This window comes from Dryobates pubescens, chromosome 11, assembly GCF_014839835.1.
Source record: "Dryobates pubescens isolate bDryPub1 chromosome 11, bDryPub1.pri, whole genome shotgun sequence".
In the NCBI taxonomy this organism is placed as follows: domain Eukaryota; kingdom Metazoa; phylum Chordata; class Aves; order Piciformes; family Picidae; genus Dryobates; species Dryobates pubescens.
In genome coordinates, this window is record NC_071622.1 from 10,357,091 (window position 1) to 10,385,028 (window position 27,938).

The following is a 27,938-nucleotide window of genomic DNA, read 5'->3' on the forward strand; positions in this document are numbered from 1 at the left end:
TGCTTTCAAGTTGAGGTCCTGATTTTGAGATCCTTTTGGAGGAGCTGAAGCAGACCTCTTTGACCATATGATGTTCTTCCCCTTTAAATCTGCAAGACAGCCATTAGAAGAATTTCCTCTGACTTAGAAGCTGAGGGAAATAATGTGGAACTGCTGATCAAAACCATGTGCTGAGCAGAGGGGCTGTTTCTCTTATTTCTTTTCTAGTCATAAGTACACTTGAAAGCAATTGCCTGTGTATTTATTCCCAAATCTAATTAGTATTACATTTTAAGCTCCTATCTGTATTCTTGCTGCTTTAGTAATCTCACAAGGGTGGGGAAAAGAAAGAATTTAATGTCCTTATTTCTTTTAGCCTAGAAACATGAGTAGATTAACTCTTTCCTGATGAGATAAGCTCTTACAAAAAGCAGTGGAGGAATTTCCTATTGTTTGAGATGTGGACATCTCTCAGCCTTTTGAACTGCTGAGAAACCCAGCTGGGCAGAATGTAATACCTATTGCCTATCCCTTAGCTGCATAGTGTCAGCTACTCCAGTGACAGTCATAAGATGTCTGGAGTTAAGGGTTACTGCCTGGGCCAGCTTTCACAGGTGTTCAGGAGGTTGTTCAAGGTATTAATATGTGGGATTTTTCTCCCACTGCATTCAATACAGCTGATCAATTTCTGTGGTCACCTTTTTCTTTTGTTTGCTGGACTTCCTGCTCTGTGAAGGGATATTTTTTTTGTGTGTAGCCTGACTGAGAAATGCTTCCAACACAATTTGGGTTTGACAAATTGCATTGGTAGGAGTTGTTTGAAGAACTTGGCTCTCCTGTTTCTGCCAGCCGTCTTCAGTGGCACAGAGAGGAATATGCAGCTGAAGTGAGTAGGATGCTGGAGTCTACAGGGATCAGATTTCCATATGAAATGCAAGCCCTGTTTCAGTAGCATTGTGGAGAAGCAGATGGTGCTTGGGATGTGCTATGTCTTGGTTGGATCAGCTGAATTTAGGGTATTAGAAATATAATAGAAATTATTTGAATTGTAAGTAGCAAACCTATTGTTGCTCCCACGTTATCCTAAAGGTAGCCCAGGGTTGACTAGAGCCTGCAGCATTCTTTCCTGTCCTCATTACCAGACAGGGGGAAAATGAGTGATTACCCAAGTTACAGAAAACTCTGGTGTCAAAATGTGAAGCAGTTTTTGAGAGGGGAGGACATGAACAGGTACAGCTGCTTACCTTGGAAGCATAATAAGATGCTGTGAGGTGTCCCTGCCCATGGCAGGGGGGTTGGAACTAGATGATCCTTGTGGTCCCTTTCAACCTTGACTGATTCTATGCCTGCCACTCAGCTTCTTGTCATTGCCTGTGTTAACCTGAGGTTAACGACAGTGTGATTGTGCTGGTGCAAGGGCTGGTTCATCTTTGCTGTGATAACTCCATGAAGAGTCTGCACCAGCGTGCCCACCTGAAACTTTGTCTTTGCAGGTTGTATGGTGGGATGAACTATCGGCGGCTGGGAGGAGGAGTAGGTGTTATCAAAATGACACACTGTGAATCCCATATATGGTAAGCATCAACATGGGGAGAGACCCCTTGGTTCTCCTTCCTAGAAAAACTGAAGAGACCTTGTTGACACTGGACCTCTTTGCAGCTCTGGTATGCACGGTCTAGATCCACTGTAACTCTTTGCCGGTGACTCTATAGCACTATACAAATGACTTCTGTGAGAGTGTGCCCACTGGGAGACGGCCTTGTCATACTCCAGGGAACTGCTGGACAAAAGTAGAAGTGTTGCTTATGTCCATGGTTTTTTTTTTTTTCTAAATAGCCTACATTTTTTGAATAAACCAAACCCTAAAAGCTGCCGTAGCGCAAACAGCGCAGAGGTAGAGCCCGCGCGCCACCCTGGGGGGGTCTGGCAAGGAGGGAAGGGTGTTCCTGCCTCCCCTCCTGCCGTGTGGCAGCTGTGTGATGGGCGACAAAGGAAAGAGAGACAGCAAACATTGCTTTTTGCCTTATTTACAGAGAGCTTCAACAAAGTACTTGACCTGCAAGGTGCCACCTTTGTGCAGAAGCTTTTCTGTGCACAGAGTATATTTATTTTGTTTTCGTTTAATTTGTATCATGTGTTTTCTTTGTGTTGCTCACAGTGATAATTCCAGCATTTTCTATACATGTGTGCATATATATATATGTATTTTATATATATATATGTGTGTGTGTATTTGTATATGTGTGTGTGCAACTCGAGTTTTGACCAGCTGGTGGTTAGGGCAGGGCTGCATCCTGTCAGCTGTTGTGGTTCCAACATTTGTGGTATGTTCTAGGGTCTCTTAGAGTACAGGAGAGCTGTGAGGATGGGTGGCCTGAATGTCTTTTCAGTCTTGCTGGGAGCAAGAAGTAGAACTGGAACTCTCATCTATCAACTGAATCAGTGAAGTGCCCAAAAAAGGGTGAGAGTGAAAAGGATTTCAAATGATGCCTTTTTACTGTACAGTGTATGGTAAAAAAGTTCAGCTTTTGTCTCTCCCTTCTGCTGCCTATGAACCTAGAAACAACCAGTTGTTGCTTACTCACTAAAACCTTTTTCTCATGCTGCCTGCTAGATACCAGGTCCTGTCTGAAGCTGGGATGCAGGTATCTGTTAATTCCAAGTAGCCTAGATCAACGTGCACTTCTCAGGTTCTTGCTAGAGCAGCAAACAGCAGACCCGCAGTCAGCTCCTGCTGAAAAAGCTTAGACCAGCATCATCCTAGCTGCCCCCCTACCTCTTGTCTGTGTCTTTAGAACTCCTGTTGTACAAGTGACTGTGATGAGATGGTGCCCTCCCTTTTAGTGATGTTTTTTTAATGCACTTTTCCTGTGTTTTAGATCAGGGAAAGTTGTGAGGCTCATTAAAGGGTTTGGAGGGAAAGGATTGTTTGCTGGCACTGTGAGTAACTGTCATGTTTCAGTGACTGCAGGGGCACCCAGAGGTGGGGGGGGGAGGAAAGAGGAACTCCAAGGTTCCAATGTGTTTGTACTGTAATTTCTATCTGGTATGAAAGAATGACCTTTTGCACCTGATACCACTTTTGGACCTTACTAAATCTGAATTTAAGAGAGTAGGAGGACTGTAAATTCTTGAGATGAGACAGTACTGACATCTTAAATTCTTTAACTCCATAGTTTGATTCATGTGACTCAGATTTTCATGTGCTTGAATATAGTAAAAATGGGTCATTCAGACTTTTTTAAAAGCCCCTTTTCCCCTAAAGGTTGGTATTCTTGTGTTTACATATGAAGATCATTTGCACCTTTAAAAGGAAAACAAGTATTCTGTAAACAAATGTTTACATGTATCATTTATGCTTTTTTCTAGCATGAGTAACTTGTATAAATAGTGCTGTCTTAATAAATTTCTTTTATGCTGTTCTTTGTTTGTTCCTTTGGGTGAAAGCAGTGGACTCTGCTCTTGTATAGTTTGTGTGGACACAGATGCTGGGGTTTTTTAGATAGTAGTCCAAGTAAAACTGGCTTAAATGCTTATGGCTGAGTGTTTGAAGCACATCATTCAGAACCATCTTTTTCTGGAAGAAAGCTTCAGCAGAATCACAGAAAGTTAGGGGCTGGAAGGAACCTTGAAAGATCATCTAGTCCAACCTTCCTCCCAGAGCTGGATCACCTTGAGCAGACGACACAGGAATGCATCCAGGCAGGTTTTGAATTATCTCCAGAGAGGGAAACTTCACAACCCCCCTGGGCAGCCTGTTCCAGTGTTCCATCACCCTCACAGAGAAAAAGGTTTTTCCTCATGTTTCCATGGAACTTCCTTTGCCTCAGCTTCCACCCCTTGTCCTGTCATAGGACATCACCAAGAGAAGCCTAACTCCATTCTCTTGGCACTCATCCTTTATGTATTTACAAACATTAGTGAGATCACCCCCTTAGTCTTCTCCAAGCTGAAGAGCCCCAGCTCCCTCACTCTCTCCTCCTAAGGAAGATGTTCCACTCCCTTAATCATTTTTGGGGCTAAATCTAGCTGTTCACCTAACTGCACTTATCCATGTGGCCCATATCCCAATTTGCAAATACACATGTAAGTAAAGAAAAGAAAATAGTTTTTAACTTCAGCAATCTGTTACAGTAGCTATGACATGGACATAGCAACACCTTGCTCTTGGAAGCTGAGTCTGGTTGCAGGTCCTGTAGATGTCTCACTGGTTTAACATGCTAGTCTGTGTCCTTAAGGAAGATGCTATATGGAACTTGATTTTGTTTTAAAGATTTATGCAAATTTGCTGGAAGGAGCTGAGCCTGAAATGTAATCTCTAGGTGCAACAGTCCTGTTTTCAAATCAAGTACAGGCAGCCACCAGTTAGGTTAGATCTCCTACTCCTCCTTTACTCAGTGATCACTGAATTGAGATAGCAAACTTTGTTTCATAAAATGAAACTGAAGCACCAGAAGTGATAGTTTAAATATCTGCTGAGCTGCCAAGACCTTCAGAGGACTGATTAGCTGCTTCTACAAGGGTAAGAGTTATCACTTTAGAAACTGCAGCCTTTGCATGCAGAAATAATCCATCTTCAAGTAAGAAAGCTGAAAACAAGTGCCTCTTTCTCTGGCTAATTTTGGAAGTAAATAATTAAAAGTAGATTAGGAATTGGGCATGCAATGATGTCATGTGAGGCAGTTACATGTTTTTTGTGGCTGGTTCATCTCACCATTGCCAGGGACAAGAATGAAGAATGCTTTCAGTCACAGCTGACAAATCCTAAAACCATGGGGCTGGGCAAAGAAGTCTGTACAAGGGTGAAGGAAACTAGGCTTTAAATTCTGCTGCTCACAGAATTATTTAGTGGTTGGAAGTAAGCATCATATAAACATATAATTAAGCATAGGTGGTGGTTGCTCTGTTGGCAAAAGATGGCAAACAGTTTACTTAGTAGTGTAATATAAAAATCTTTAATAGAGCCAGGCACTGTGGGCTAGGGTTCTCCTGCTGTAGAAGGGAGAGCTATAGTATAAAATCTCAGCACCTTGAGCTCTGGCCTACAAGATTACATCCAAGACAGCAAAGATCAGGCAAAGAACAGTAAATAATTTCTCCTATACAGACCACAATTTTCTATGCATTAACTTGGCTGGGAGGACCAAGCAGGCACTTGTTACAGGATTTGCTTTAGCCTAGCTGGGATTTCATAGCCTTTGGAAGCTAGAGAGGAAACTAGATGTCAAGCATGCACCTCTTCCCAGGTGTGCTTGATTTTTGCCTTTGGTCTGGCCCAGGACCAGTCACACCTTAGCCTGAGCTACACAGACACTGGACTCAGCTTTCTGGTTAAGAACCAACCAACCTCCTATTTGAAACAACAGAAATAGCTCTTGCTAAGTTGTAAAGTCTCCTAGCCCTTGGCTGATAACTACAGATAAATGGACAGTGACTATGACAACACAAGAGGTGCTTAAGAAACAAAAGTTTGTACTGTAGCCTTGCCTCAGGGCAAAACTTCCGCTTGTCTTTGCTGTGCGTGATGTTGGATTGCAGCTAGTTACAGAGTTCAGTGCAGGAGTTAGTCCAGTTTTGAACAACCAGCATGAAAGGCAAGAAAAAGGCTGCAGGAGTGAGGTTCCAGTCAGCTTTTCAGCAGACCCCTTCTGCCAGGAAGCCTTTCCCCAGTGAAGAGTTGCAGAAATGACTCTCACTGTATCTGGGAGATTGCTAGTTCTGTCAGTAGCATCAGCACCCCAGTTAGGTATTGGCTTTGGAGAAACTGCAAGAGAAGAAAAGCACAGGTCAAAACAAAAGTTTCAGTTCCCAGCTTTCCATACCCTTAAGTGGTTGGAAACCAACTGCCAAGTATTCCATGTGGTTAGTCAGCTTCCCTGTTGTTCTTTGCAAGGGGCCTGTGTTTCTATTTTGACTCTGGAGAGGAAGAAAACACAAGTGCCTGCACCCTCCTTTCAGATTCCTCTGACTTCTGCTCCTGTCCCATATGAAGTAGGGTAGAAAGAAATGTTCTGCTCCACCTTTTTGGAAGGTGAGAATCCTAGCACTTTGGCTACCTCTCTCCTCTAGAAAGGCCAGAGAGACCAAGCTAGCTTCCTTGAATATCCCTCCTTTCCCATACTGAGTATATGCCTGACTCAGACTCAAGATCCCCATTATGGAAGAGCTGTGACTGACTTTTCAGCCTTCATCTGAAAGCTTGCTCAGCTGAGCAGCTCTTGTGTTTACTAACCTGCAATATGAAGTCATTTCAGCCACTTCTAAACTGCTACAGGTAAAAGCCAGCAATACAACACTCACATGTAGTGGTTTGCAATTGCCCTGTTGAAGACTCTGGTAGGTTGAGAGAGGGCCTAACTCTCTCTCCTCCACAGAGTAAGAAAACCACAGCTAAACCCAGTTGGAGGAGCAAAGCTATATATATACAAGCATATATGGAAAGCGGGTTATATATAACACAATATATACAGGTGTTTACAATATATACACAGAAATATACAGCAAAGAGAAATAACACAACAAAAATCCCTCCCCCTGGAGGGATCCCCTCCCTGTAACCCCCTCTCTCCCCCCCTACCTCCCTTTTTTTCCCAAAAAGGGGTTAGAGAGAAAGAAAGGCAAGTTATTAAGGGAAAGAGTTGTTAGTAAGCTTCAAAAGTCCATGCAGGATTAGTTTTTGCTTATCTGAAGGCCAACCCCAGCAGTTCGTGAAGAAGCAGGCAGGGAGAACAGGCTGAAACCCTAACTCCCCCAACTCCCAAACCAAACTGAACTGAGAAAAAAAAATAAAATTCCAACTGCTCAACAATTTAAAGTTGCATTTTGTCTATCCACCAATGAAATTCGTTTAGAATATCAGAATGTTTTTGTTCTAGTACTGAAAACATTTAGCCAGAGTGTCCCAGCACTGTTTGTCTTAAAGGCACAGCCTCAAACGATCACAAGGACTGAAATGAAGAGATGCTCCCAGCAAAGCTGACTTTCTTTCATTTGATAAAGTCATGTGCCAAGAAAACTGTATGTGTGAGGTCCCACTTACAGCCTGTAACATTCCTTCTCTGCCCAGAATAGATCTAAGCAAGACAGAGTAGAATTAAGCAATCACACAAACTGCATTCTATCTCAGAAGACTATTTGGTATTGCTTGAAGAAACTTCAAGAAGGATTAATCCTCCCATGATTTGAGAGGATATTACAGATCCCTCTACAAGTAGCAACTTTATGAAACAAGTTGTAAGTGAAGTAGTTTCATGGAGGATGTTTTGACTCTTAAGGTCATCTTTTGTCACTTGGCTCACCTACACATCAGTTACTTTTATAGAGCATTTACATTTGACTTCCACCTGTATCTTAATAACTGAAATACTGGAAAGGTAATAAAAGAACTTAAAAAAAATCATTACGTTTGGGATCTTTTAAAGCCTAAGTCTTGGACAACAGGCAAAGAAACTGTCTTGTTCATACCACACCTAACACCTACTTCTGCCCCTTGACTGGGGTTAGTAGCTTCTGCTGTAACATATTAGCAAAATACTGTATTGATAGCTGTCTCACCACCAGAACCAAGTATGAGTAATAAGAGCAGAGGGTTTAACAGCTTCTTGTAGGAAATGAGGCTCAAGAAACATAAACCCTCCATTTAAAAAAGTTATTTCTAGACAAGTAGAGCTATTGGATTTGTCCAGCATTAGTTAGGACAACACACTACTTAAATCCTCACCTTTATAGTCCCCTCACAGTGTGCTGAGGCAATTGATGTAGAAACTTTCACCAGTTTTGTTGCTGACAAGTGGATCTTAAAGTGTCTGTGGAAGTGGGAGTAAAGGCAATCCATAAAGATATCCACTTCTTCTTGAGTGATCTCTCCTGGAGTTTTTTGGACTGTGTCCCAGAGAGCTTTTGCATCCTCAGGATGAATAGCATATGAAATGTCCAGAGGCTGGGGTAAAGAGGGGACAGAAAAAATGAGTTCGATGGCAGATGCAGTTTTGCCCATTTTGCATCCTGTCCACATCGCTGCCATCCAGCTGAGACTGAGAGGGCTGATAGCTAAACGGCGGAAGTAGCAGTCAAAAGTCTTCTGAAACCAACTTCCAACAATGGATGTGTAACTCTCTGCCCCATTAGCGAGAAACAGAGGTAAACAAGTGAAATCCTCAGGCAAGTTCTCAGGAAAACCATCTCCAGACACACAGCAGAACCATCCTGACCATATCAATTTGTCTTCAGAGCTTTTGGAGGAAGCTGGTGATCTTGACAAAAGCTGGGATTGGGGGAAAAAAACCACAACAATTGAATGATACAGAGCAAATTGGACATTTTTTTCTAAAAGAAAATGTATATGTTACATAATTTCAAGTGTTGGTGGAAGGTTTTTAGTCAGGACCTCTCCTGCAACATTCTTTTCTGTAAAGCTCATACAGTTGTACATGTTGCATCCCTAAGAGACTTGTGCAGTTCTGTTGAAACAGTAGGAAAAGCATTTTTCACTTCATTAAGAACAGTCCTAAGACCTTAGTTAATGCTGCTTAATTCAGCGGAGCCATTGTCATACTGAACTTGGTGTTTCAGCAGCACTTGAGGCAAAGCATTTCAAAGCCATATGGGACCTGAGCTATGGCCATGGCCAGGAGGTAGGATTATACCAACTTTCTCCTGTGAGCTAAATAACCTGTTCCAAAGTCTTACAGGAAATTGACAGCTGAACTGAAAAACGAGACAAAGATTGGTATGTGTGGTCTTTACTTTGATCTCCTCAAAGACTTGGGCTCAAAATTGCAATTAATCATACCCATCATCATAGAAAGGTTTGAGTTGGAAGAGACCTTCATTATCAGCTGTCGCTGAATAGATCCAAACGGCGAGGCATGATGAGGAAAGACTCGCAGCAATCAATATGATTGATAAGCAAGCTTCAACTTTATTGTTAGAAAGCATGGCTTATAAAGCATCTCAGCTAAATATGCACACATGTCATTATTCCATTGGCCATTAGTCCAGGGTTACATTATAATATCCAGCCTACTTACAGCTAGATCTACGTGCAAGCTCCTCTGTAATTAGTTCTTTGTTTTACTTATACTTTATCTATACTCACAGCTGCAAGCACAGCTTCAAGGCCACAATGATCCCCCTACATCAGCACACCTGCTCACTGTGAGCAGCAAACATCTAGATGGAGTCCAGCCTACACGCTTTGTTCAAGCAGCTGTTCCATAGGACTATGCCCCTGCAATTCAAGCCATTCCTCAACAATCAGCTAGTTTCAACCCCCTCACCATGGGCAAGAACACCTTCCACTAGACCAGGTTTCTCAAGGCACTCATTGCTTATGAGATGTTCTGTTCCAGTTAAGAATAGAAAGGGTTTACTTAAATTAAATCTCAAGAGATAGTGTAGTAGTTATTCCATACAGCTAGGGTTTAGTTTTGTTTTAAGAGAGCATTTTATGACAACAAAAGCAGCTTGCTAAATGCAAGTCACAAATACCAAAACTGCGAGGAAGGCTCCTTACCTGCACGAGAATTGCAGCGTGGTCTTGATCACTACCTTTCAAGTCTGGCAGGCTAGAAACAGCCACTTTGATGTCCAGCTCAATTCCTATTTCCACAGCCAGCCCTTTCTGCTTCTCGGCAGCAATGAAGGCACTCAGCAGCCTGGCATAATTCCTCAGGTGGGCGTCGGAGAACTTGTACAGAGGAGTCACGCTGTAGAGGGTCCAGCGTTTGTGCAGCAGAAACGCTGTACTCTGGAGATCTACGTTTTCCTAAAAAATAAATACGTTAAGAAATACTGACCCGAACAAACGTTGCTAGCTTCACCCGTCAGGGCTTCCAGAGGGACGCACATCCCGGGCCGCTGCAGGCGGGGTGCACGCCCGAGCTGGGGCGATTTTCCTGCTGTAAGAGCGATGGGAGGGCGGGAGGCGGCAGTCATGAATCCCGCAGACACGGGAAAGGGAAGGGGAGCGGACTCGTCCGAGGGTCGAGAGCCGGTGGGGCGGCCCGGCTGAAGAGACAGATAGGCCCCGGCTCCATCATCATCACCACGGCCGTGATCGTACCTCGGAGCGCGGCGCCGGCGGGAGCGGCCTGCCGCTGGGGCTGAACCCGAATCGCCCGTGAGCCCGCCCGAACGGCGGCCCCCGCGACAGGCGCCCGATGCTGGGCAGCGTCCGCACCGCCACGTCCACCGACTCCATAGCCAGAGACAGCCCCGGCGCCGCTCCCGCCGGGCGACGTTTGAACTGCCTTCCCGTTAGCCAGCGCGGCGCGGCGCGCCGGGGCGGCGTCACCCCCGCCGCCATGCCTGTGCCGGGCGGAAGTCACAGCCGGACGCTGCCTGCGGAGTCGTCTAGGCTTGGTCACCCGGCTGCGGCCCGGGGTGAGGAGACCTTTCCCTCATAAACCCAGGGATGCGGGTCGTAGTGTGAGGTGACCTGTCTGCTGCAGCTGGGGCCTTCCCGCCTTGGCTATAAGGCTTCTGGGTCAGGGCTGCGCCTAAAGGGAGAGGCTGAGGCGCTGGCGCCTGCCCTCCTGTGTCTTCTTAGGATGTTCGCGGGCTTGTGACGATCCTCTCTTGTTTCTGGTTCAGGTGTAGGCTGTAGGATGTCGCTTCCCCGCCTGCTGCCCAGAGCGCTACGCTCACTGGCCTGGCCGGGCTGCTGGCGGGCTCTGCACCGGGCGGCCTCTGCCTTAGCACCAGCGACTCCAGGTGAGAGAGAAGCGTTTGTCTTATCCCTGCCGCCCCGTGAATGTTGGTTGCTTATTCCTCCAGGCACCCAGGCCAGGGTAGTCCGTGGAGGTGATTAAGGGCTCACTCATGAGAAGTTGTTTTCCCTGGGTCACTTTTAAATGTCTTCCCTAAGTCATGGTTTCATTTGACTTTCAGCCTCTTGTGATTCAAAGTATATTGAAACCGAGTTGTCTGGTTTTATTCCACCCCCCCCACCCCCCCCACCCCTTTTACTTTGCTTGCTTTTGGCCTTCTGTAACGTGCAATCTGTAAACATCAGGTTGCTGAATGCTTAACATAATGGAAAACAAACCTTAGTGTCCTCTACTTTACTCATTCAATTATAAAGGCTGTGATGAAGGTAGAAATGAAGGTTAGTTCATCTAATTGCATATATGCCTAGGTAATAGCATCCTGCAAATTTCTCCTTGCAGACTCAAATCTCTAGCAAATTCTGTAAATGGTCTGGTTGGCTTTTTAAACTAAGTCATGGTGTCAGGCACACTCAGGTCTGTGGAAAGTCTTCTGTAATTGGTTTTAAGCCTTTTACTAGTAGTTGCCAGCAGGAAACTGCTCAATTATGCCCACAAAGGTGGCTGTCAGTGTATTTTAGTCCTGGCTTGTCAAGCTCCCTTTCTGCTGTGCTTTCTAGATTCAAGTGTGGAGTTGTCAGTGTGCCTCAGTTCTGGAGCTTTCCCTTTTCTTTCCCATTAAATTTACAGGGCAGCAGCTTGCAACAAGATTGTGTTCAGCTTTCTGTCTGAAAGTTTGACTAAGGCATAGAAATAATTCCTCTTAAAACCGTGTTTAGAATAATTTAATGCCATATTTAGGTTCCAGTGTATTAAAGCAGTTGTATTTGGGATAACATGGAGTAATTTGTTTCTGTGTTGGTAACTCTGTCTTGCTTCTCCGCAAGTGCTACAAAGTAATGTGCTACAGGCTGGGGTCTGAGTGGCTGGAGAGCTGCCAAACAGAAAGTTCCATGCCCCTCTGCTTAAGAAGGACATTGAGACTCTTGAACGTGCCCAGAGAAGGGCAACAAGGAGAGGGGAGAGGCCTCGAGCATAAGCCCTATGCTTATGTTCCCTAAGGCTGAGGGAGCTGGGGTTGTTTAGCCTGGAGAAGAGGAGGCTCAGGGGAGACCTTATTGCACTCTACAACTACCTGAAGAGAGGTTGCAGCCAAGAGGGGGTTGGTCTCTTCTCCCAGGCAGTCAGCACCAGAACAAGAGGACACAGTCTCAAGCTGCACCAGGAGAAGTTTAGGCTCGAGGTGAGGAGAAAGTTCTTCCCAGAGAGAGTTGTTAGCCATTGGAATGTGCTGCCCAGGGAGGTGGTGGAGTCCTCATCCCTGGAGGTGTTCAAGAGGGGATTGGACATGGCACTCGAAGCCATGGTCTAGTAGCCATGAGGTGTTGGGTGACAGGTTGGACCTAATGATCTTTGAGGTCTTTTCCAACCTTAATGATTCTCTAATTTTTTTATTCAAGACTTCAACAGCTTTGTCACTCGGACCAACACGTGTGGAGAGCTGCGCTCTGCTCACGTGGGACAAGAGGTCACACTGTATGGGTGGATTCAGTATCAGAGGTAAATGCAAAACAAAGTGAAAATGAAGATACTTATTTGCCAGATCCCATGTATGTCCTAGGCCTGCATTCAAGCTTTTTTTTTTACAGATCAGGTTATCTTTTCATGTCCTTCAGTAGTCCCTTCTGAATGAGCAAAATGGTTCAGATCTGTGCCAGATGAGTATTTAGGATTTCAAGAGTTTCATACAAGTGCTAATTGATCTTCATTGCAGCATTGTAAAGCAGTTAAGTATTATTTCCCTTGTTGTGTAGGGGAGAAAACAAGTGATAGCATATTTACAGCAATTCCAGCAGCTGTGAGGAAGTAATTTCTTTTATGTATGGTCCTTACTTTTTAAGCAGATGATGTTGTTTGTCTTTTCAGTGATGCAATGCTGAGCTATGCAAGCTTTATTTAAACAAGAAACAGTGAGGGAAGGTAGTAAGCAGAGGATGAAATGTGAACTCCAACAGTTGGCTGTAGGTGGCATAATACAATCATTTCTAAAAGAGTTGACCATTTTGTTAGTGTAGGGTGAAATGTGTGGCTGCAGGCAGCGTGGACAGTGCTCCAGAATGTTCTGCTCCTGGCTGTGTGCTTGTAAACTAGAGATTGGTGCTGTGGCTTTGAAATTAATTGGCATCAAAAAGGGCCTTCTTTTTTTTATTTACAGCCTAGAGAGGCTGTTTTTTTTATCCAGCATTATTCTGCAGTGATGCTCTGCATAGATTTTTTTTTTTTTAATTATTTTATTTTTTTCTTTTAGGGGGTCCTGAGGATCTCAAATCTAAACCTCCCTGGAGGTGTTCAAGAGGGGATTGGACATGGCACTTGGTGCCATGGTCTAGTCTTGAGGTCTGTGGTGACAGGTTGGACTTGATGATCCTCGAGGTCTCTTCCAACCTTGGTGATACTGTGATAAACAGTCAAGGGTGGAGTTCCAGGGAACAGTTGGGATTATTGCAGAGCTGCTGCTTTTAAAGACAGCCAGAGTGTGTTCCATTTGACAGCTTCTTGGACGTGTCCAGAGAAGGGCAATGAGGCTGGGGAGAGGCCTTGAGCACAAGCCCTGTGAGGAGAGACTGAGGGAGCTGGGGTTGTTTAGCCTGGAGAAGAGGAGGCTCAGGGGAGACCTTCTTGCTGTCTACAACTACCTGAAGGGTGGTTGTAGCCAGGAGGGGGTTGGTCTCTTCTCCCAGGCAACCAGCACCAGAACAAGAGGACACAGTCTCAAGCTGTGTCAGGGGAGGTTTAGGCTTGAGGTGAGGAGAAATTTCTTCCCAGAGAGAGTTGTTAGCCATTGGAATGTGCTGCCCAGGGAGGTGGTGGAGTCCCCATCCCTGGAGGTGTTCAAGAGGGGATTGGATGTGGCACTTGGTGCCATGGTCTGGTAGGCATGAGGTCTGTGGTGACAGGTTGGACTTGATGATCTTTGAGGTCCTTTCCAACCTTATTGATTCTATGATTAGTCATGACTTGGGTACAGTGGTAGCTATCTCTACTACAGCTGGAGAGATCAAGATTCATGAGGCTAGGTGCAGGAATGTTGATTGTTCGTGTGAAACTTCATGGGACAAATGCTCTCCTTCTTGGCTTGTGATTGGATTTACTGGGGGTTTTTTTTGTATCTATGTGAACCTTAGTTTTACTGCTCATCTACATGTGTTTACCTGACTGCTGTTTCCCAGCAGGAAATTACACATGTTCAGCATTCCTGCTGTATCTGGATTAATATTCATCTTAAAATCCTGCCTCTCCTGGTTATTTGCACGTTGTGGCCGGACCAATCCAAAACAAATAGTTCAGAGTAGATTCAGACCTGGGGAAAATATCAGCACATAGGTTGCTTGGAAGGGCTTTGACATACGTCACAAGGTACAGAAAGTAGCTGGCTGCCATGTGCTTTGGCTTAGAAAGCAGAAGACTGTTCTTGAAGACACTTTTTCCTTTTGTGTTTTTCCTGGATCAGACAAGGCCTGTTTCTGGTTTTGAGGGATTTCCAGGGACTGACCCAGATCATCATTCCACAGGATGAGGTAAGTGCTATGAAGTTATGAGTGTCTGTTGTTTGCCTGTTTTTGTTTTCCCCCCTTTGGTAGTTTGGGTCCAGCAGACATGGGGAGGAGGATTAAGTACTTTGTCAGACATGAGTTAGCACTGTGTCCAGGTGGTCAAGAAAGCCATTGGCATCCTGGCTTGGCCAGCAGGAACAGGGAGGTGATCATCCCCCTGTACTGAGTGCTGATGAGGCCACACCTTGAGTACTGTGTTCAGTTCTGTTCTCCTCACTATAGGAAGGACATTGAGGTGCTGGAGCATGTCCAGAGAAGGGCAACATGGTTTGTGAAGGGCCTGGTGCACATGGCCTGTGAGGAACATTTGAGGGAGCTGGGGGTGTTCAGTCTGGAGAAGAGGAGGCTGAGGGGAGACCTCATTGCTCTCTACAGCTACTTGAAAAGAGGTTAGAGCCAGGAGTGGGCCAGCCTCTTCTCCTTGATGACAAGTGGCAGGACTAGAGAAAATGGTTTCAAGCTGCACTGAGGGAGGCTGAGGCTGGATGTTAGGAAATATTTCTTCACTGGAAGTGTTATCAACCATTGGAATGTTTTGCTCAGGAGAGTGGTGGAGTCACCATCTCTGGGGGTGTTCAAGCAGTGGACCTGGTGCTTTAGGGACATGGTTTAGTGTTGACCCTTAAGTGCTGGGTCAAAGGTTGGACTGGATGATCTTAGAAGTCTCTTCCAACCAGATATATTGTGTGACTCTGTGAATACTCTGACTTAAAAGTGGAAACCAGTGTTATGAGGAGCTCTGATCTAGCGCTGCCACAGAAACATGAATGCTGTTTCCTCTGGCTTTTTAGGAATGATCTGGAATTCAAACAGGCCATTAAGAAATGAGGCCCTTGAGTGTGGCATGTTCTTCCTGTTCTTTGAACTTCTGAGGGATGTTGTCATCTTCTTGCAGGCACATTCCCACCTGAAGGAGCTCTTGTCTAATGCCCCAGTGGAGTCTGTTGTTCGAGTGTCTGGAACTGTGTTGCCTCGACCTCCAGGGCAGGAGAATCCGGTGAGGATGTTGAGGTCTCTCGGGGATTTTATTCCTAGTGATCCTTCTCCAGTGGAAAAGAGCACTGGATAGCTGGATTATGGTGGTGTTTATGTCATATCTTAGCCATGGGTTCTGGATGTATGGGAGTGTATCCTCAGATAATGTGAGGTGCAATAGCTGCTATGATGTATAATTTAAGAGAGCCTCAAAGCCCGTTTGAACCTCAAAATACCCATGAGTTAAATAGTATTCCAGCCCCCTAAAAGGATAGCTAGCTGCCCTTTCAGCCTCTCAAAGTGGGGCTGAGAGGATTGCTTCTTCATGAAAATAAGTGTTGTCATCACCAGATCCACAGCATGTGATGACCCATTTCTCAGAATAAATCTTGCTGTTCTCATTGTATAGGAAACAGAGACTGAATAATATGTTAATGTGAAGTGTTCCTCAGCTCCCAGTGTAATCAGCCATAGATTAATCTGTCAGGATTATATGTATCCTGTCACTGGCAGATCTAAAAAGACAACCTAGATTTATGACTGCAACTTTTTCTTGCCCTGCCCAGTTATAGATGTCCATAAACAATGCAGGCTTTGAGCCATGCTTTTGTTTCTTTTAACCATGTACCATTTTGATGGCAAGTTGTGGATACTTTCCCCTGGTAAACAGAGAGAGTCCTGTAGGATCAAATGAATTTTGATGTGCCACAGTGCTAAGTGGGGAAAGCTGTCTCTTCTCCCTCAGGATCTAAGAAAACTAGTTCTGAGAACTGGTGTTCTGCACGAGAAATTCTGAGAAGCTCCTCACCAGTTGCCTTGTCTGACTCGTGTTAAGGGCTGATGGTGGTGCTGCCACTAAGGCACGCTAAAAAAGTATCCTGCCTGGCTTCATTGAAGCTAATGGAACCTAGTAAAGTGCACGTGGCCTAGAAGGGCCTGTGCCTGACTGTTCCTCTCTGCTCAGCATGTCCTTCAAGGAGAAGGCAAATGAAAAGTAATTACTTCTTGTAGAGATCAGGATGTGACTGGGAAAGAACATGCCACCTTGGGTGACATGGCTCATGTTTTTCTGCACAGAAGGGAGACCTAGGGGAAACATGTCCTTGAGAGAAGTTCACTGAGTTATACTGTTAGGAGGCAAGGAGGATAATCACATGGGTTGGTGGTTGTTGTTGTTTTCCCAACCATACCTTTGTCCTATTCTTTCCCTAAGTTTTGAGTCTGATTTTTTTTTCTGCTTACTTTTTTACCTCCAGAAAATGCCAACAGGGGCTATTGAGGTGAAGGCAGAGACTGCAGAGATCTTAAACTCCTGCAAGAAGCTACCTTTTGAAATCAAGGATTTTATCAAGGTGCCTGCTTTTCCTTTTTTTTTAAACTGAACTTGTGAGTTTTCTGTAAATTGGGGGATTTGCTCAGGGTGATGGACTAAAGATCTGAGAGCTTCATCTGCTTCTCCCAGCTCTGCTTTGGGGGAAAGATGGTATTTAAAATAGGGGTGCTGCTGTGAGGATATGTTTTTAGTTAGGAGCTGAAGTGTGAAACAGGACTTAAATGATTCCAGTGCACAGGGTTTTCAAATATCATTGTAAGAACAGGTGGTGAAGGGAAGAGTGCAGAAAAGTCAGGCTGTGTGAGCTTTTTTGGGAATGTGAAACAGAACCTGCCAATGCACTGCTGTGTTTTAAGGCAAGGGTGCTTAGCCTTACCTGGATGTGTAGTTAGTCAGCCTGAGGATTGTCTTCTCTAAATACACAGTCTTCTAAAAGGTTAGTTTTGGTGCAAGCTCCATGGTGTAGGAGTGGCATCACTGTTAATAAAAGATATTCTTTGTGCCACAAGGTGTGACTGATACATGGATGTTGGCAGTGGGAGAGCTGAGTCCTGTGCCTTCTGTATTATGAGTTCTAGACAGTTCCCATCATCTGCGCTACTTTAGTTTTCCTGTCTGTAGTAAGGATGTGTCACCATTTGATTGTTTCTTTAGATCTGTGTTTGATACTGCTTCTCTGCCTAAAAATCACAGGGAGGATTGCTACGAGATGTTGTGGTGCACTGGGCAAAGGAAGGGCTGAAATCCTGAGCTTTGTTATCATGGAATTGTTTAGGTTGGAAAGAGACCTCTAAGATAGAGTCCAACCATCAACCCAACACACCGTGGCCATTCAACCATGTCCCGAAGTGCCATGTCCCTGTGTTTTTTTGAATGGTGATTCCACCACCTCCCTGGGCAGCCTATTCCAATGCCTGACCACTCTTCCAGTAAAGAAATTTCTCCTAGTATCCAGTGTTGAGGCAGCTTTTGCCACAGTGAATGCCTGTGTTTTTTTTAATGAGTTTAAGTGATGATGCATGGAAACTCTCAACGTGGCCGACGTTTATCTGTGTAGGTTGTAAGTAATGGGGTGGGTTATGGCAATAGAGCAGCATCCTTTTCTTAGCTTACCCCTTTGTTCCTGTGGCTTTAGGAGCAGCTTCAGTCGATGTGCAATTGGAATTTTTGTCTCTTTAATCTGAATTCCCTCTTCTCCCCAGAAATCAGAGGCCTTACGGATGCAGTATCGCTACTTGGACTTGCGCAGCTTCCAGCTGCAGTATAACCTGCGGCTGAGGTCACAGATAGTGATGAGGATGAGGGAGTATCTCTGTAACCTCCATGGTAAGGAAAGTGCTTGAAAAGCAGTGTATACAGAGTACAACATTTTATCCCCCCCCCATCCCCTTTCTATTTTCTGTTGCTGGGAGAGATGAGCAATCAACTTGCCCCTCTAAACTGGTCCCATTTAGTAAGGATGTGTCTGGTTGCAGTGGGATCTTAGAATGGTGTTGAAGAACCTCTGTGTTGAAATCTCATGGCATACAACCAACCCCTTGTTCCAAATGGGCTCTATAATGGGCTGTGATATCCAGTGAGATAAGGCCTTCTGCAGGTATGGGGTGGGTTAACATCCATTCTGAAAACGTGGTGGAGGGCTTGTGAGTGCTTTGCCCTCCCTCCAGGGCGTTTTCCCCCTGGGAAACTGAGTCTGTTCCACTCCCCACTCCCTGCCCAGCTAGGGTGTAAAAGGGAGGGCATTGGAGTCATTAGCTCTCCTTTTTGGCTCCTGCCTCTCCTGGACAAGAGCTACTGCAGCTGCCTTCCTGCTCTTCTGCCACGTGGTTGGGCCTGATCCTTCTCCCTGCTGCCTCTGTGCCTCTTCAGAGAGAGAGTCTGGTCTTGTATTCTTGTTTTTTTTTCCCCTCCTCCCATCCATCCTTGTTCCTTGCCCTTGTGAACCTTACCTGTTGTTGTTATATACATAGTGTTTAAAGAAAACTCTTTACCTCTCTTCTTCCAGGCCAACTCCCAAATTATTGCTTGGTGGCTTTGCTCCTTCCCTTTCCTTTTATTTTCTCCCTCTCTGTTTGGAGGGAGGAGGGGGGAGCAGGGGAGAGATTCTCAGCCTTGCCCCCATCTGAGCTCTTAACTCCCAGTTAAGGCTCAAACCACCACAAGGTACCTTCCCTCTTTTGATGACCCAGCTTGAGACACATCAAAGGGGATGGATTTCTTTTAGGGCTTTTGTTTATCTCACAATCTGGAAGCAGTTTTGGAAAAGCAGAGCCCAGCTCAAAATGGATAGAGCATGAACAGTGTTTCAGCCTATGTGGAGTCCTCTGTCATCAGCAGTTCTGGCAGGACATCAGGGCAGCTCAAAGCATAAAGGCTCTAAATCTGTCACTGCACAAATTATTCTTGGGAGCAGAAAAATCTGGAGATTTTGGCAAGGCTGCACGATGTGCTAGATTACCTCTTTTGCTGACTAACCACACTCTAGCCTGCTCTGTGTCCTACTATTCTCCCTGCTCTCAGCATATTCTGTGTCTGAAGCATGTGTTTGTTCCTCAGGGTTCGTGGATGTAGAAACTCCAACGCTCTTTAAGAGAACCCCCGGGGTATGTATTTTGCCAGCAGCACATTTCAGCCTCCCGCAGCTGCATAGGCAGTTCGTGGTTGGATTACTCTTGTCACCCTGCCTTCCTTGTAGTTTCCTGACTAATTTAGAATAGAATACAATAGAATTTGCTCATAGGCAAATTTCTGATAAGGTATATGGATCCTTTTAAAAGCAGAGGGGACGAAAGGGGAGAGGTGACACCTTGAATCTTCATTCTTTAACCTTCAAATGCCTGAAGCTGTTGTCTTGTAGGGCACGTGTTCAATGCAACTCCTGTCCTGGGACAGGCAGCTTACAAACCTCAAAAACTTCCTCTAAGGACTGTTTCCTCAGCATTTCTCTCTTAACTAGTAGGTTACTGCTTTGGCACTACTCAAGTAATTTTTATTTCTAAGCTTTATATTAATTTCATTTAAAAAACAATCACAGAGAAGAGAGCTGTAGCCCAAGAATTGTTCTTGCAGTTTACACAGAGTTCTTGGATTTAAACCCCTGTTTTGGACAGTGCATTGTTATGCAGAGCAGGAGGTGGAGAATAATCCTCCTTTGGGATATTTTGGATCAAGTTGGTTAATAGATGCCTTAAATGTAATGCACAAACAGCCATTTCCTCAAAAGTGGTATTTCATAATGGGCAAAATGGATCCTTTCCTCTTGAGCTTCTAGCCTGTGCTCTCTGTTAGGAATTGAGGTCACTTATTTGCTGAACTATGTAAGCTTTTTATCTTCTTTTTTGATGCTAGGGAGCAAAAGAATTCCTCGTGCCCTCAAGAGAAGCAGGCAAGTTCTACTCTCTGCCACAGAGTCCTCAGCAGTTCAAGCAGCTCCTCATGGTTGGAGGCCTGGATAGGTAAGAGTTGGACTTTTGTTCTTTGCATGTCTATCCAGGATTTGCTTGCCTTGGTCTGTGATACTTTCCCCAAAACTTGCTGCCAAGGGTTTTGTGGTTTGAAGAGGGATCTTTAAATATTTTTCAGCTAGGCCAGGCCCTTTGCCCCCTGACAGCAATACTTCCCAGTAAGTGGAAATTTGTCTTGTTTGAAGGTTGAGATCTTCACTGTTGTTTTAAATGGAGACCTGACCTGAAGCAGTCTGCCTGAAGGGCTGAACATCTGGTGTGTGGGAAATGCCTCCTCAAGAGTAACCTACAGAATTAATTGAGATGAGGCCAGGCAGGACTGGGACAAAGAGCATATGTTCTCTGGGTGTAGGAGTGGAAAGCTTCCAATTGCAGAGGGAGACAATTGTTCACAAAATTGTCCTAGCCAGTTGTCCTTGGCTAGGAGGGAATGCAGCCAGGATAGCTGTAGGTCAGGTCTTGACCATGAGTGAATTTTGCTTGGCCCTCAGTAGAGTCCAGGTTTGGAGTGGAAGATGGGAAAAGGGTTGTGTGTGCCCCTGTTCAGGCACACCCCGCCTGGTAGCCTCCACATGCCCCTGGAGATGCAGTTGTTTCCACTCAAAATTTCATGCTTTTGCGGGGATGGGGACACCCAGGGGTAGGATCATCTGCTGCAAAGAGAGCAGACCTCTCTCATGGTCAGTTCTATAGGCACAATTTCATTGAGATCTCTTTAAACTGTTCTCTAAGTAAAAGTGCTGTTGCAGGTACTTCCAGGTTGCTCGCTGCTACCGAGATGAAGGTTCACGGCCTGACAGGCAGCCTGAATTCACCCAGGTAACCAGCCCATGCTGCCTCTTACCCTCCAGATGGTGTCTGGTTTCCCTTCTGAAGACCTAGTTTCTCCTAGCTGTTGCCTGCTTGTTGTACAGAGAGCTCTCTGAGGTTGGTGTGGGACGTGCATGGAATGGTTACTGTCCTTGGTTGACTGCACGATCCCAGGTGCAGTATATGTGGGAGTTGTGTTGCAGCAGTGATGGTGCTTGATGATGCAATCTCCTCCTGTCCTACTGGGTCAGGCACCCCATTCTTCAGCCTTGAGATCCCAGGCAGAGTTACCCTGGTTCATTCAAGGTTTCTCCCTCTGTCATCATTACCTCACTGTGTTCTCTGAGGAGATGGTTGCCTGAGTAATCAGGCTGTAGATACATCACAAGCACATTCTCAGTGTAATGCATGAGTTCATGTAGTGGATTGTCTCTTGGTTGCGTGGCTTTGTAGCCAGGAGCTTCTGCAAGCAGCAGTGTAGCTCATGTGGAATCCCCCTCCCCCTCTTTCTTTTCTGTTTCAAGATAGATATAGAGATGTCATTTGTAGATCAAGCTGGCATCCAGGGACTGATAGAGGGCCTCCTGCAGTATTCCTGGCCTGAGGAAAGAGGCCCCATTGCAACTCCTTTTCCTTCCATGACATACAAAGAGGCACTGGATAACTATGGGACTGATAAACCAGACACTCGCTTTGGGATGAAGGTGAGGCCTTGCCCATGGGAATCTTAAGAGCTTTTCCTTTCTGTTAGTGTTTAAATCATCATTGTTTGGATCATGTGTACGTGATTGGATGGGGTTCTTTGGGGTACCCGGAATGTCTGTCCCATCACTGATGCTTTAGGTGGGTACTAACCTCTTGGTGAGGAGAGGGTGTGATTAGTTGGCTGTGGAAAATGTAGGGTTTAAGAAAGTTTTGTTATAAAGGTAATGTAATGTTAAGAAGAAATACATCTTGATTTGTCTCAGGAACAGAAGCCCATATGGCATCCACAAACACTCTTAAATCATTCCAGCTTGGCCCCATTCATTCCCTTCTGTGAACCATTTCTTTTCTCTGAGCAAAGTAATGATGTCCCAGGGAATGGTGCTAAAGGCCTTAAGACAGATGCAGAAATTTTGCTTCATGTTGTTACCACTGCTGCTCATTCCTGTGCTCTCTGCTTTCTCAGATAGTGGATATCAGTGAGTTTCTACGAAGATCAGACATCCAGTTTGTGCAGAATGCACTCAGCTACCCACATGGCACTGTCAAAGCCATTTGTATCCCTCAGGGAGCAGTAAGTGATGCTTTTACACACTCCTTATGGTTTCTGTGAAGTAAACAAAATACCAAATTGAATTCCTTGGTTAGTATGGAAATGTTCCTTGCTATTACTGGGGGAGAAGTGTACTTCAGGGAACTCAGGATTGGTTGTGACTGCTGTCAGGCTGGGCTGAGTGGTGTTAAAATGGAGGCTCTCAGGCAACAGGAAGAATATATTGTCAGGACAGGCAGGAAGAGAGCAGAGCTGCAAGATCCCTTGAGGGGAGAGAAGTCTCTTCAGGCTTGCTTTTGTGTTTGCTTTTGGGCTTTTGATGTGCATCTCAGTAATAAATTGTAGCCTGTGGCAACAGGGCCAGGTATGGCAGAGCTCTGGGCCAGTGAGGGAAAGATCAGGTGATTATGTTCCCTTTTCATGTTTGCTTTTACTGCATTTGAGGGCACAACTCCTAGTGTGTTATGAGTGTCCCAGACTAATTCCAAGGTTGACAATAGATAGAGAAAACTATTTGACGCAGTCACGTGTTCTGGCAGGGCAGCAGATTTAGTTCTGGCTGTGGGCATCCTTGTAGCTTGGACAGCAAGCAAAAAAGTGTCCATTGAATAGGGAGTTTTATGTAGGGAATACATCTTTCTGAGTGGTGAGATTCCTTTCATTTTGGCACAAAGTGTAAGTTATGTGTTACCAGGAGAGGGCACCAAGGGGTGTGTTTGAGCAAAGCAAAAGTGGAATCTTGATGCCCTCTGAACATCAGAGAAGCTGGGGATAATAAAAAAACCCTAACCAAGATCTTGATATAGATCCTCACATTTGCTGCATCTTTTTTTCCTGCGAGAGTCAGCTCGCTTGGTTTTCCTTCTGTTCCTCCAAACTGAGCTATGCCTTTCCCATCATCAGTCTGGTGATTTAAACTTGCTCCTGCATGCTGGAGGCAGTTGGCGTGATCTGACTCTGCTGACCAGCTATATCTGACCTGTGAGCAGGGAGGAAAATCTGCAGCCACACTTGCAACCTAGAGGAGCCTATTCCTGCAAGGAACCTTTGGAGAAGATGCTTAACTGCAGCCTAAGGCTGTGAGCCCTGTCCTGTTCCACAGCCCTCGTGAGAACTTGCACTAGAAACAAAAGAACTTGGAAGCTCATAAATAGGTTGATTAGTAGATTTAAATCCTGGTCAGGCTTTCTATAGATTTTACTGATGTTGGATATGTCTTCTCTTGCTCTTTCCCCAGAGATATCTTAAAAACAAAGACTTGGAGTCATTAAAGGAATCTGCAAAATCCCAGTTTAGCCAGGTGAGACAGAAATGCTGCTGAGGCATTGGAAAGGGTGAAGGGCAAAGTGTGTATGAAGGCACTTGCAGGCAGGAGAAGGCAGAAGAGCAGCTTTTGATAGCTGAGTCAGTGCCTGGGCATGTGATACTTTAAGACAAGAGAGGGCAGCACTGGACTGAGCAGACTCTTATCTTGCTTTAGGAAATCATGGAAATTATCTGCAGGCCTGATGGAAGCTTGAAATCTCTGCTTACAAAGTTTCTTGGTGAGAAGCAGCAGTCAGAGCTTATCCAAGGGCTGAACATACAGGTGGATGATGTGGTTCTGCTGACAGCTGGTGAACACAAACAAGTGGTAGGAATATTTTTTTTTTTGGGGGGTGGCTCTGTGTGGGTTGGATGTTGCTGTTGAGTTGATGGCTTAGATGTTATCTGACCTTAGTCTAATTCTTCTTATTACTGAAATAGGTCATCAGCTGATTCTGGGTTTCTCTGGAACTGAGGCTGTAGTAACAGCAAGTAATGCCTTAAATGTACCTGCTGTTTTTATATCCCCTAGTCACATTCTGGGAAGAGCTTGTAGCTGAAATGGAGGTGGAATATAAAACAGGAACAAATCAGTGCCTCCTTTTCTCCCACCTTAACTTAATTTTAAAAGCATCAGAGATTGGAAAACAAGGTCAACTAGGTAATTTTGTGTACTGTAAGCAGATGATGAGAGTGAAGCACAGATGCTTATTAGCAGCAGCGATGGGAGATTCTGTCCCTACCCTCCTCTGTATTCTTCCCAGTAGACATTGCTATTCAGAGTCCAGGTTGGATGAGGTCTTGAGCAGTGTGGTCTAGTGAGAGGTGTCCATGCACATGTCAAGAGGGTTAGAACTAGATGATCTTCAAGGTCCCTTCCAACCCAAACCATTCTGTGAATCTGTGAATTGAAGTGTTGGTCTAGGACAAGGTGTCCTGCTTGGCTTGATAGCCAAAATTTTGTCATATTCTCTTTCTGTGCCTTCATTTCACTGTCTGCGAAGAGCAGATTTTACTTGTGCTCCCCCAGTTAGTCCACATTTGTGTAAATCTTGAGGTTAAGCTAGGAAACTTCTGTGAGTATGGAACAGTTGGAAGAAAATGGACTTACCCGCTCCTTACCTGGCCTTTGTCATACCCTGCCTCAGCTGGAAGGTAGTTTGTCTTTCAAGATGATCAAGACAAAAGTGGTTAAGGCAAAAAAGCACTGCTGCTGCTGTCTATGATACTGCCTTTATGAAACAAAGGCAGTATCTCTGGGTCAGTGTTTGAGCAACTTCCTGCAAGTAAACCTTCCCTGCCTTCTGCTCTGCCTTCACTGTTGCAGTGCTCTGCGTTAGGAAGCCTGCGGCTGAAGAGTGCTGACCTCCTTGAGGCAGCTGGGCTGCAACTCCGTGATCCTGCAGCGTTTCACTTTCTGTGGGTGGTGGATTTCCCCCTTTTCCTCCCAAAGGAAGAGAATTCCACTGAACTGGAATCTGCTCATCACCCCTTCACTGCCCCTCATCCTTCAGATGCCAGCCTCCTCTATTCTGATCCCACAAAGGTAACTAACTTCATGCCTGCTATGCTAGCTCTCTTGCAGCTGTGCGTCATGGAAAGTTAGGCAAGGAGCAGCTGGCTTAAGTGTAAAGAGAGACATTGTTTCATGGAGCTCATTGCATATGATGCATGTCTGTTTGGAAGAGAGGGCTTCCAGATTACTTAGTGGCAAATATCCCTGTGTACCACGGGCAAAAGGGGCTTATAGGAAACAGTTGCTTAAGGTGAGGAATCATTCTGGCCCATCCCATGTTGCTTCAGGGTTTTGATCAACTTTGTAATAGCATTTGCACTGTTCCCTCATCTATCAGCTGCAAGGTACCATTGAGAGAGCAGTGTTGTAGGATGCCATGGCTCATTCCTAGTGTCTTTATCTCATGCAGGGTGTTGTTAGATGCAGCTGTGGCAGAGCCTTGCTGAGGTGCATGTTCTTTCTGCAGGTCCGTAGCCAGCACTATGACCTTGTGCTGAATGGAAGTGAAGTTGGAGGTGGCTCCATCAGAATTCACAGTGCAGAGCAGCAGCGTTTTGTGCTGGAGAAAGTGCTGAAGGTAACACCTACAGATGTCTCCAACATTCTCTTGGAGGTTTAAAGGACTAATTAATTTAAATATCCATTTCAAATGCTGAAAGAAACGCTCGTGCTTCTCAGATAAAGAAACTAGCCCTGAGTGATGGATGACTTCATCATACCTTCATCTTGCTGGTAGGAAGAGCATTGCTTGTGCAGTGACACTTCTGTCATTTTGCAGGAGGATTCTGAGGTGCTTTCCCATCTGCTCGAGGCACTGGAGTCTGGAGCTCCACCTCATGGAGGAATTGCATTAGGTAAGTGCTCTGTAGCTCTGCAGATGGAGGTGGCTTATGGATTTTGTTTGGTATATAAGATCCCAGGAACAAGAATAGAATAGAATTAACCAGGTTGGAAAAGACCTTTGAGATCATTGAGTCCAACCTATCATCCAACACCATCTAATCAACTAAACCATGGCACCAAGCACCCCATCCAGTCTCTTCCTAAACACCTCCAGTGATGGTGACTCCACCACCTTCCTGGGCAGCCCATTCCAATGGGCAATCGCTCTTTCTGTGAAGAACTTCTTCCTCACATCCAGCCTAAACCTCCCCTGGCACAGCTTGAGACTGTGTCCTCTTATTCTGGTGCTGGTTGCCTGGGAGAAGAGATCAACCCCCTCCTGGCTGCAACCACTCTTCAGGTAATTGTAGAGAGCAATAAGGTCTCCCCTGAGCCTTCTCTTCTCCAGGCTAAGCAACCCCAGCTCCCTCAGCCTCTCCTCATAGGGCTTGTGCTCCAAACCCCTCCCCAGCTTTGTTGCCCTTCTCTGGACATGTTCCAGCAACTCAGCATCTTTCCTAAACTTGTAAGCTTCACCCATCTCCTTGAGACAGATGGCTGCCCTGGTGCTGCTGCTTGGCACACCAACACTGTGGGCTTACATACTGCTTCCATCTTTGCTTCCATGCTTTGCAGAAGGAAACTCGAGTCTTGCCGCCAAGTGCAGAATGTTTTCATGTTCTCCCCAGCACCATAGTGTGATTTAGTTCTTTAGGCAAGAAATAAATCATATAGTGGTGGCTCTAAGGATGCTCCTTGTCTGCTGTTCTGCAGTGTATTCAGTAAGATAAGGTCATCTTTATTCTCATTCCTTTGCAGCCAGAGCAGGATCCCTATGCTGCATGCTTAGAGGCTTGGGACAGCATGGTACTTTGTGTTTCATGCCTTGGGTCTCTGCCACAACCTTGCCCTCTGCTTCAGTCTTGCTCCCTTTCTTCCTTATCTGTGTTGCTCACTAATTCAGATAACATGGGCTTTTTCCCCCCCCCCTAGAACACTGCAAGTTTTTAGTTTCAAAAAAGAGGGGGGGGGAAAAAAACCCCAACCCCAAGTGATCACCCCCCCACCCTGCCCCAACTAACAAACCACAGAAAGAAACAAAACATACCCCACCTCCAAAAAATCCTGTGGTCTTCCAAAGTGATTTCCTTCTCTCCAGTCACCCAAAGGCTCTTGCTGGTTTTTAACTCCTCCTTGTTGTTTTAATCCTTCAGAATTATGGTTTGAGCAGCGAGGCAGAGCCCTGACAGCGTTCCCGTCCTGGTTTTGTCAGGCTGTTTTGCTGGTTTTGTCTCTTTCTCTTGCAGACCTTAGTGTGTTGCAGAACTTTGTGATATTGAAAAGCTTTATTTTGCTGGACATTTCTGCTCTTTGGGCAAGTCTGTTTCCCTGCTGCTGGTTGTGATTAATTTTTTCCCCCTTACTTGCTTCGCTTTCATTCTTCAAGCTCAGTAATATTATCTACTCCATCTTCCTGCTTTTTCTGAATCAGAGGAAGTAACACAGGGCCATAGCTCAAGTGGCTCACCAGTTTGTTGGTTTTTTTTTTTTTCTGCTTTTAGGACTTGACAGGCTGATCTCTCTCATTGTTGATGCTCCAAGTATCAGAGATGTCATTGCTTTCCCTAAATCCTTCAGGGGACGAGACCTGATGGGCAATGCTCCAGACTACGTCACTGCGGAAGAACTGGAGCCGTATCACATCCAAGTTTCCTGGCCTCTTGCAGAAAAAGAGGCAAAGAAAAGCTGACTTAAAGCCAGTGATGTAAGCTGATCTGTTTAATCAGAGGTGCTTACAGCTTCTAACCACTAGAATTCAGTTTGGAAAGCATCAGCTATTATGGGAGGGTGGAGAGCAGAACAAGTCCACTGCACTCTGGCAGTTTCAGGACTGAATGGGCTCCTTGATAAGAATTCACTTTTGGATTGGTACTGGAAAGAAGTAGGAGAGCAAAAGAAAAGAACATAATTTTGGCATAGGATATTGAGACTGTTTGCTCTGGGGTGTCATACTAGAGAGAAGATGGAATCAGGTT

General features: G+C 45.3%; 3 protein-coding genes across 8 annotated transcripts in view; 2 read left to right on the top strand and 1 right to left on the bottom strand.

The window, feature by feature from the left end:
* Positions 1–12,283, top strand: part of KLHL20 (kelch like family member 20) — a 35,581-nt gene extending 23,298 nt beyond the window's left edge. For 3 of the 6 annotated variants that reach the window (XM_054165022.1, XM_054165024.1, XM_054165023.1), the window contains 2 exons: positions 1,473–1,553; positions 1,639–3,394. In XM_054165022.1, the coding sequence (XP_054020997.1) occupies positions 1,473–1,553; positions 1,639–1,669 (112 nt within the window). In that variant the 3' untranslated portion in view covers positions 1,670–3,394. Of the gene's footprint in view, positions 1–1,472; positions 3,395–12,205 lie in introns of those variants that run through there. The other 3 variants (XM_054165027.1, XM_054165025.1, XM_054165026.1) reach the window with 3 other exon arrangements.
* CENPL (centromere protein L) lies at positions 5,672–10,285 on the bottom strand. The gene is made up of 4 exons (XM_054165101.1): positions 10,043–10,285; positions 9,494–9,745; positions 7,700–8,242; positions 5,672–5,743 (listed from the first exon to the last, which is right to left on the bottom strand). Exons 1-4 carry the CDS (start codon positions 10,283–10,285, stop codon positions 5,672–5,674), a joined length of 1,110 nt encoding a protein of 369 aa, XP_054021076.1.
* On the top strand, positions 10,302–27,933 carry DARS2 (aspartyl-tRNA synthetase 2, mitochondrial). The gene is made up of 17 exons (XM_009902004.2): positions 10,302–10,692; positions 12,206–12,305; positions 14,257–14,323; positions 15,255–15,356; positions 16,591–16,686; positions 17,870–17,993; positions 19,224–19,270; positions 20,016–20,122; positions 20,881–20,950; positions 21,466–21,645; positions 22,113–22,220; positions 23,437–23,499; positions 23,680–23,832; positions 24,832–25,050; positions 25,487–25,597; positions 25,799–25,874; positions 27,465–27,933. Exons 1-17 carry the CDS (start codon positions 10,587–10,589, stop codon positions 27,650–27,652), a joined length of 1,917 nt encoding a protein of 638 aa, XP_009900306.2. The 5' UTR covers positions 10,302–10,586; the 3' UTR covers positions 27,653–27,933.
* Positions 27,934–27,938: the final 5 nt, after the last annotated feature.

Excerpts from the sequence above, each read along its gene's own strand:
- CENPL (XM_054165101.1), bottom strand. The coding sequence starts at position 10,285 with ATGGCGGCGGGGGTGACGCCGCCCCGGCGCGCCGCGCCGCGCTGGCTA. Across the intron at positions 9,746-10,042 it reads CGCCGGCGCCGCGCTCCGAG|GAAAACGTAGATCTCCAGAG; the intron begins GTACGATCACGG and ends TTTATTTTTTAG. Across the intron at positions 5,744-7,699 it reads ACTGTGAGGGGACTATAAAG|TTTCTCCAAAGCCAATACCT; the intron begins GTGAGGATTTAA and ends CTTCTCTTGCAG.
- DARS2 (XM_009902004.2), top strand. The coding sequence starts at position 10,587 with ATGTCGCTTCCCCGCCTGCTGCCCAGAGCGCTACGCTCACTGGCCTGG. Across the intron at positions 16,687-17,869 it reads AAATCAAGGATTTTATCAAG|AAATCAGAGGCCTTACGGAT; the intron begins GTGCCTGCTTTT and ends TCTTCTCCCCAG. Across the intron at positions 23,500-23,679 it reads CAAAATCCCAGTTTAGCCAG|GAAATCATGGAAATTATCTG; the intron begins GTGAGACAGAAA and ends ATCTTGCTTTAG.